The sequence below is a fragment of the Salvelinus alpinus genome, chromosome 2 (assembly GCF_045679555.1).
Source record: "Salvelinus alpinus chromosome 2, SLU_Salpinus.1, whole genome shotgun sequence".
Classification (NCBI taxonomy): domain Eukaryota; kingdom Metazoa; phylum Chordata; class Actinopteri; order Salmoniformes; family Salmonidae; genus Salvelinus; species Salvelinus alpinus.
The window spans coordinates 110,199,636-110,209,423 of record NC_092087.1 but is presented as its reverse complement, the minus strand read 5'-3'; the positions used below and the strand labels follow the sequence as shown (position 1 = coordinate 110,209,423).

Here is a 9,788-nt window from a genome sequence, read left to right as displayed (position 1 = left end):
ATATAAATAGCACTCCCACAGCAAGTCTACATAAATCTGCCCTATAATATACTAACAAAAAAACTATTGAAATGTCTATCAAAGTCATTGTGATCGTATAGTGGATTTAACAATTCTTACTAATTCATAATTTACTATTATAAATGAATCAATTGTTTCCATGTGTCTCATATTCACTACATCATCCATTTTAGTTTCAAAATATATCAAATTAACCTGGAAAATGACTAAATGTCCCCCTCTGGTGGTGAAGAAGTATAACACACCTAACCTAACAAAACCGGGCTAATAAACTGGCTGGTGTTCATGAGTTTATAAAACATATACTTTATACATTTGTCATAAATGACCTGCATTGATGAGACACACAGTGTGGATGAATGATCAGTAGTCGACAGGGTAAAAATAGCACTCCTAAAGAAGATGCATTTTCCAGTTAGATACCAACTTGAAAGAGGGAACTTTAGCATAAAACCCACATGGAAAACTGAGATTTGGCAAATAACATATAAAGAGAGGCTTATTTGACGCCAAACCAACAACAGTAGTTACTAAAACATAAATTGCTAATGTATTAAAACGTGGATTTTATGATTTAATGTCAACTTTATATATTTCTATCCTGGGACTATTCAATTTTGAACTCACCCACAGCAATTCTCCGTAAATCTGCTGTGGATTACCCAGAATCCCGAAATAAATTAATACATATGTGATAATTCAAAAACATAACTGGTTGTGCTTATAGGGAACCAGATCGTGAACACAACTAAGTTACTAAGTCTTTAACCACACTGTATTGTTACACTGGTGAGTAAAAACTCATGCTTCCTACACTAACTTTTTGTCTGAACATTATAATATATATTTTACGTCACACTAGCGTCATTGTCTTAAAGTCGCACATCTCCATCGCAGTCAGAGGTTCAGACTGAGCGTTACCCACTCCAGTCAGCAGATGGCAGTGTGCGATATTAAGGCAATGCTGTTAGTGTGACGTATAATCGAGTGGACGGAACGCAATGCTGTTAGTGTGACGTATAATCTAGTGAACGGAACGCTTCTTTCAGCAGCAGCAACAGTTAGTCAGACACCTCTGTAGCTTGCTAGCCAAAATAGCCGAACCCATAAAGCTCTTTAGACGCTTTAGTGTATATTAGCCACTGTATTTTAAACCCTCGTCTGTCGTCTAGTTAGTTAGTTATCCTATTTCATTTCATATTTACGGTGTTGTTATTATTCAGCTGGCGGGCTGGTTAAGTTAGCATTAGCCTAGCTAGCTAACATCTCCGACCATGAGTTCACTAAATTACTCTCTTCCTGCTGAAGAAGAGGCGGTCTGCTGGACGGAGAAAGAAGCTCTCATCAAAGAGGAGGAAGAAGAGAAGGATGTTACAATACAAAAACAAGTAGAGAGTGAGGCTGTTAAAGGGAAAGAAGAAGAGAAAGACGTTACAGTGAAAGAAGAGGCGTTCAGAGTGAAAGAGGAGGAGGATGTTACAGTAAAAGATGAGGAAGATTCAGTTTTTGAAGTGAAAGAGGAGGAGGGGGAGATTACGGTCTCATCGGAAGAAGAGGAGGAAGAAACTGGATATCTGGGCCCGATTTCCCAAACGCAATTTAAGGCATCCAGTGGTTCTAAAGATGAACTTAGCCATAAGATGGTTTTGAGAAACCGGGCCGTGATTACCACTGGTAAGTACTGTCTTAAATACAGAGGTACAAACTCTGCAGTTGTTGAACTGATGTTTGGTGTTAAAGGGGAAATCTGCAATTGCTACATCCATATTTTGACTTTTAAATGATTTATTTATAGCCATTGATTCTTGGAGAATATAACACATGCCTCATGAGCTTAGTTCAACTGTTGTACCCCATCAGAACCCCAAATAAGCTTTTTTTACTCCAATGTTTAGAAACAATGTAAATCAACAGCCTCAACATGGTTAAAAATATAATGTTGATATCATGGATGGTCAGTCCTTTCATCCATAGGTCTGTCTATGAATTTGAGAGTAGTTAAATGTCTCCAGGCCCATCATCATCTTATTACCAAAACAGTGGTGGAATGACTGCTGTGTTATTGTTTCAACTGCAGATTGGTTGATTGATGTGTGGCTTTTTTAAAGGGACAACCTAGTTTTTAAACAGAAACAAAATGGCTGCCCAGAGACTTGGTTTGGTGAACAGCTGAGGGATGGGGGCTGGAGAAATGTAACCACTCTCAAATTCATAGAGAAAGCTATTGTATCAACCGTAATCCAACACCTAGCGACCTCGTCAAGAAGTTCAGACATCTTGGCGTAACAGTTATAAGGTGTTGGCTTGACAGTCACTGGACCCAGGTTTGAGTCCAGCTCAGGGCGACCTCCCGAATTCACTACACTATGAATACAAGGACTGGCAATGCATGATGTCATAATGATAGTTTAACCAGGTTTCTAGGCTATATAGTATATTCTAGAATTCATCCATGATGTCATAATGATAGTTTAACCAAGTTTCTAGGATATATAGTATGTTCTAGATTTCATCTATGATGTCATAGTGATAGTTTAACCAGGTTTCTAGGATATATAGTATATTCTAGAATTGCCAGTGAAGATTTCCTGTGGAGGCAAATTATTAGAGCTGATTAATCAATGGAAATTATATATTTTTTTTACATACTGAGACAAGGATATCCCTACCGGCCAAACCCTCCCTACCGGCCAAACCCTCCCTAACCCGGACGACGCTATGCCAATTGTGCGTCGCCCCACGGACCTCCCGGTTGCGGCCGGCTGCGACAGAGCCTGGGCGTGAACCCAGAGACTCTGGTGGCGCAGCTAGCACTGCAATGCAGTGCCCTAGACCACTGCGCCACCCGGGAGATCTGTTCTTTCCACCAAGCGCCTCATGTATTTTTATAAAATCTATATGAACTGAACTTGTCTGATGCTTTAAGCACGCTGTTTGAATAAATAAATAAGACACACAAATGACTAGAGGGAGCCGGTCGTCAACACAACCCGACCGGAGGGAGCCGGTCGTCAACACAACCCGACCGGAGGGAGCCGGTCGTCAACACAACCCGACCGGAGGGGGCCGGTCGTCAACACAACCCGACCGGAGGGAGCCCCCCCTCTGCTGCTGAACTTCGTAAATTCTGCCGTTCTGCTCCTGAAGTTTTCAGTAATAGACTAATAGACTACAGATAGATAGACTAATAGACTAGTAATAGACTACACCATCAGTCTGCAACCTTTTCCAGTTGGAGTGCCAATTTATCTGACCGTTTCTGCGAATCTGTGTGCCAGTTATGATTTTCATATGCACATTTTTGTGGAACAGTTTCATTTAAATTATAATAGTATCTCAAAATCTTTGCCTGTGATTAATCTACATTCTAAATCTAAATGAAAATTATACAAATCTAAAAGTAACTTTTATTGCCATTGCCAACTATGTAAAAACAAATAGCCTACATAAAGCCAACAAATGAAAACATGGCATTCTGCAGGTAGAAAATATCCTGATAAAAATAAATATCCTAGAAATCACATTGGCTGCACATGGCCTGTCTACAACAAACTTGAAACATTGTATCAACTATCACTTGGGTCAGGAAACTCGGATAGCAAGCTTGCAACACTGTATAAAATATTCTAGGCCCTCAGTTTCCTGCTCCAGTGAGTTCTGGACAGTAATCAGGTATTTTATGACATTTCCACTGGATCAGAGCATTACATTTTTCCCTTTTATGCCGAGTGGTATTCGAAAGGGCGAGAGCAGGAAATATTTTACAAAAATACTTTGAGGAACTATTGTCATTTGCAATTGATTTTGATTAGACTTTGTTTACTTGCTGTTTGGATGTGAAGAAAAAATTACTTTGAGAAGCTCCACAACTCATTAGTGGTTCAGCGTTAAGACAATCAGAAATACTAGCAGACATCCCCAAATGGGCACATTTATAGGCCTACATTTGTGTGCATGCCAGGTAGACTAGTCCTACTTCTATATGTGTAATCAGCATTGATTACTCAACATTGACAGGAGTGTAATAAATTGACAAAACTGACGCATCTTGTAGGGTCAGGTCTGGGTGGTCTGCAGGGGGCCGTTTCATTTAGTGTCCGTTTGGGTCGGCTGGTGAATGATTTCATTTCCCCATAGTATGTTGTACCGAAGTTGAATGACTGAAAGGGAGTGTAACTTTGATTATAATTGCACTTCCCTGAAGGAGGGAAACGAGGTACAACACCTGTTTGTTCCCGCCCTTTCCTGGGTCGGTGAAAAGCGGTATTAAATTTAAGGAATAAATCCAAGCCTCACTCTCATCACCTGTGGAAGGCGGGGCTTCCAGCGAGGCGTGGATTTAATAGTATGTTGTACCTAGTTTCCCTCCTTCAGGGAACAGTAGTTATAGTCATAACATGTGGATTTAATAGTATGTTGCACCTAGTTTCTCTCCTTCAGGGAACAGTAGTTATAGTCATAACATGTGGATTTAATACTATGTTGTACCTAGTTTCCCTCCTTCAGGGAACAGTAGTTATAGTCATAACATGTGGATTTAATAGTATGTTGTACCTAGTTCCCCTCCTTCAGGGAACAGTAGTTATAGTCATAACATGTGGATTTAATAGTATGTTGTACCTAGTTTCCCTCCTTCAGGGAACAGTAGTTATAGTCATAACGTTACGCTTGTCATATGATGAACTTCAACTTAAATACTGGATCTTGCTGTTGGACAGTTTTTTTGTATTCAGATCTCTGAAATGCTCTCTAACTATGTCTCATTTAGTGTCTCCTTATGTTACGCTGGGAAAACAGTTTTCAATAATTTCAGAGTTTGCTAAATCCAATGGTTCTAACCGAAAGTCCCCTTAACTTTATTGACAACACCCAAATGGATACTGTCATTAATGTGGTTTTTCAATAATTACACATAATACTTAATACTGTAGCTGTTTTGTTATAGTCACATGTTCAACTATCATCAGCTGATCCAGGAAATCATTTTCTGAATGACAGTCACATGACAAACATCACAACATGCAACAACAACCAAAGTGCTTCTTCATTCATTACTCTGGTAAAGACAGTTATGCCGTGCTCTACGTTGGATCCAACATTGCTAACAAATTGGTGTTTATAATGTTATTGTCTGCTTGATTTACAGTAAGGTCTCGTTAGTCTGTTTGCACACAGAGATACTTAGCTCATATTGTGTAGAGAACTGTTCCTTGATGGATAGGCTATTGTACAACACACAGAGCTATTTTCCTTTATTAAGGACATTTAGAATGACAACACATTACAGAGTAGCCCAGTGGGATTATGCACAAAATTATATCCCATTTTGGCAAACACAGAAAGGGACCTTTTTGGAGATCAAAGGTCATCTGGCACACTGCTTAGGTTTGACTGTCTTAAGACAATTGTAAAATAATTTAACAGACCTCTGGGCCCCCTTTCCCTCAAATAAACAGTGGATTTCTGCTGTTGTGGCCCTTTAACCGTCTGACTTTGTTGTTCACACAGGAGAGAGACGGGACTATCGTGGATCCTCTGGGGAGTCTCAACTACATCATGACGCTGCCGAGGCAGAGAAGAGTCTCTCCACGTCAGAACTCCTCAAAAAACACCAGCAGAGATCGACAGGAAAGAAACCTCACCGCTGCTCTGACTGTGGGAAGAGATTCACCTCCTCATCATGCATTAAAATTCATCAGAGAATTCACACAAGAGAGAAACCATATGGCTGTGCTCAATGTGGGAAGAGTTTTGTTAAACCTAGCCATCTGACTGTACACCAAAGAACACACACAGGAGAGAAACCATATAGCTGTAATCAATGTGGGAAGAGTTTTACTACTTCTAGCTATCTAACTATACACCATAGAACACACACAGGAGAGAAACCATATAGCTGTGATCAATGTAGGAAGAGTTTTTCTACATTTGTCTCTCTAACAATACACCAGAGAACACACACAGGAGAGAACCCATATAGCTGTGATCAATGTGGGAAGAGTTTATCTTCATTTGCCTCTCTAACAATACACCAGAGAACACACACAGGAGAGAAACCATATAGCTGTGATCAATGTGGGAAGAGTTTTACTCAGTCAAGTGCCCCTATTCGACACCAGAGAACACACACAGGAGAGAATCCGTTATGTGATCAATGTGGGAAGAGTTTTAGTACTTCTAACTATCTAACTATACACCTTAGAACACACACAGGAGAGAAATCTTATAGCTGTGATCGATGTGGGAAGAGTTTTACTCAGCGAAACAGCCTGAATATACACAAGTGGACACACACAGGGGAAGGGATACTCTGATAAAAGATCTCTGATTAAACATAAAATACATCAAGGAGTTGTTTCATGATATCAATTAATTAATGTCTCAATGTAGAATGTTTTAACATTGTAGGAGGAGTGTGTAATGATGTCACAATGTAGAATGTTTAAACATTGTAGGAGGAGTATTTTAATGATGTCACAATGTAGAATGTTTTTAACATTGTAGTAGGAGTATTTTAATGATGTCATAATGTAGAATGTTTTAACATTGTAGTAGGAGTATTTTAATGATGTCACAATGTAGAATGTTTTAACATTGTAGTAGGAGTATTTTAATGATGTCACAATGTAGAATGTTTTAACATTGTAGTAGGAGTATTTTAATGATGTCACAATGTAGAACCCTAAACGTTTGTCCCCTATTCTATTGATTTCAACATGATATGGATATTAGCCTCAGGGGGAAAATCCAGGCTCTGAATTGGAAGAGTACTATTTATGAGATTTATCAGAAAGTGACTAACAAAAAACGAGTTGTCCTCTAACCAGGGATGTACACATTATTCCCAGATTCCGTGTGGTTTTTGAGCTGTTAGTTTTAACAGGACGTGCAACCTCATCTCCATCCTGTCACACAAATTATTTTAGCATGATATCGATGAGTGATGGCAAATAAGGGTTGTGTTCCTTTGTTTAGCGACCCCTACATTTAAATGCATCACTCCAAATTGTAGCTGACTGTGTTCTGCAGGTTGTCCTCTAACCAGTGAGGTAAACGATATCTCCCATTTCCATGTGTTTTGTTTAGTTGTGTTAGTTTCAACAGCACGTACAACCTGATTTCCCCCTAATCGATATCAGTGATTTATTGCTACTTGTCAAAACAACAGCGTTTCTGGTGCTTGTGCAGTTTATAAGGAACTTGTTTTAAAAAATACAAGAAATATGATTATTGTGGCAGATGTTTGTGTAAATAGCACATGTTATGTTTAGGTTTTCAATTTATCCCAAACTGTTTCTGCATATTGGTTATTGATTTGGACACGTTAAAACTGTGTTTTGACATTGAGCAAAATGTAATTGAAAAGTCGTTGAAAATAAGACTATGCAATCAAATATTTTTTTAAACATTTTTTATTATACCATGCCTTACCATTAAGTGAATTATTGACAATACATATTATCAAAGGGGTGTACATTTGGTTTTGGTAATTCATGTTTACAATTCATGTAACTTTTAGTAATCATAATTATTTATGCAATCAACTGACAATTTTTGGGTATAAATATATTGACATTGTTGCCCTTCTTTTAGAATAGCAGGTTTAATTCTCAGATGTGCCAACCCAAATGTACTAGAGCATGACATTGGGGACTGGGCCCCGATCCAACAACATGCCTATCTAGTGAACCCTGAAAAGAGAGAGAAGCTCTGCAGTGAGGTGGAAAGTTACTACGGATAGTGCAGGAGTTTCCTTTTGAAATCAGACATGTCTGTGGTGAGAACAACCTGGTTGCTGATTGTCTCAAGGGGGGCGGTCAAAATGTTTTGTGTTTTGCCAGTGCGTTGCCATGGATCACAGTTTATTTTTACTGCACGTTTTCCCGTATTGGAGATGAGTTTTGTTTGGGCTCGTTCCAAGGGGACGAGAGTTCTAGAAGCTAGTGAGTTTTAGGAAGACGAGAGTTCTAGAAGCTAGTGGGTTTTAGGAAGACGAGAGTTCTAGAAGCTATAGAAAGAAAAATCTTTGTGGGAATAATAAAAAATAAATATTGTTTTTAATTGTTGTTTGCCAGTTTGTTGCTGATTTTCTCAAGGGTGGGCAGTCAAAATGTTCATGTTTTGCGTTTAGCCATTGCGTTGCCATGGATCACAATTTATTTTGACTGCACGTTTTTCTGTATTGGAGATGAGTTTTGTTTGGGCTCGTTCCAAGAGGACGAGAGTTCTAGAAGCTAGTGAGTTTTAGGATTCTATAGAAAGAAAAAGGAGAAAAAAATAATACGATTATATATTATTATTTAGAAATACGTGTTTTTTCTTGTTTTTAATTGTTGACAGCCAGTAGACACCATGTTTATATTGGTGAAGGTGAAGCATTGTAGTTGATTATAATGTGAAATGGAAGTTGTTTTCTGTTGGTGGTGAGCAAACTTGTCCAACAAAAATGATAGGATTTATTTGTTGTCTTAAGGGGGAAGGTGTTACAGGCTTTAGTTTTTCCATTTTTATGTTTTGAGGTTGGACTTTAGCACTATAGCACGTAGGAGGCACTGATTGGTGTCACCTCGTTAGTCAGTATGTGTAACACCAGTTCTTTTGTTTGCCTCTTCTTGGGCAGATTTAGTGGGTCTCATGGTGGGTGACTTTTATGTCCCAGTTGTTGTTACTAGTCAACTTTCAGTGGACACTGAGAGCAAAACTGCAACATTATGTTATAATACTTTTATTGCATCAAATGGTTGTTTTATGCAACAGAATAGAGGGTTCTTAGAACTACTGTGTCTGTGTGTTCTACTGAGGATGGGCCTCTGGGAGAAAACACTGACAGGAGATTTACAATCTCTTTTGGGTGATTAAACCTAAAGAGACCGCATTCCAGAGCATGAGTTAATGTTTCTGTTCTATATGGTACCAGGGAGAGATGACCCCAGGGCCAGACCCTGGTCTCTACACAAAGAGTACTGTTTTTACAGCAGATACTGTCTGCTGTGAATTATAAGTATCTTTCATACAAATCTTAACCTTGTGACCCGTTCTATACATCTGTTGTTTGTCATGTAGGTTGAAAGGGGTGTATCTTGGCTATAAAAGACCTTTGTACTTTTGTCTCGGGGCTCTCAACGAATCATCTGGGGGTGATTTGTTGACCAGCCATCATTTATCATAGATCACTCAATTGATTCACTTTATATGTGTGTGTTGTATTGACCTGCTCCCTTATTAATAAGTGAATAAAGATTTCGATTTAAGAATAACTCTGACTTGTGTGATAAGTTTGTCTCTTTTGAAATTAACCACCACATTTGGCGATGGGGGATGTGAATCTTGACTTGTTGACCGCTCCTGGCGACCTGGGTAAATGGTGCACCAGGGATCCCTCAAACTTGGGATCTCAGGGAGACCACACTTTGGGAATGGAGCAGATGGACCCACCTTTGATCTGAGAGGCAGCGAGCTGAGTGGATACCAAATCTCAAACCTAGTTTAAAAAAAGAGGTGAGCGAACCACACAAAGTGTAGTTTTTAGAAAAGCCTCGTAGGCTTTGAGTGTGTATTCCAGTGTGAGGGGGGGTCACCTTGGAGGTGTAAACAGGACCCAGTCAGTAGGCTCTGAGTGTGTATTCCTGTGTTGAGGTGTTAACACGGCCCAGTCAGGAGGCTCTGAGTGTGTATTCCTGTGTGGAGGTGTAAACAGGGCCCAGTCAGGAGGCTCTGAGTGTGTATTCCTGTGTGGAGGTTTATTATTTTATTAGGTTATTCCTGTA

General features: G+C 39.3%; 1 protein-coding gene across 1 annotated transcript; it reads left to right on the top strand.

Moving 5' to 3' along the window:
* Positions 1–1,064: 1,064 nt before the first annotated feature.
* Positions 1,065–9,272, top strand: LOC139549125 (zinc finger protein 180-like). Its single transcript, XM_071359273.1, has 2 exons — positions 1,065–1,695; positions 5,530–9,272. The coding sequence occupies exons 1-2, from the start codon at positions 1,296–1,298 to the stop codon at positions 6,333–6,335; spliced, it is 1,206 nt and encodes a 401-aa protein (XP_071215374.1). The 5' UTR covers positions 1,065–1,295; the 3' UTR covers positions 6,336–9,272.
* Positions 9,273–9,788: the final 516 nt, after the last annotated feature.

What these genes read in the sequence shown, in the direction of transcription:
- LOC139549125 (XM_071359273.1), top strand. Translation starts at nt 1,296, where the DNA reads ATGAGTTCACTAAATTACTCTCTTCCTGCTGAAGAAGAGGCGGTCTGC. An exon ending in CCGGGCCGTGATTACCACTG is followed by an intron (nt 1,696 to 5,529) that starts GTAAGTACTGTC and finishes TTGTTCACACAG; the next exon opens with GAGAGAGACGGGACTATCGT.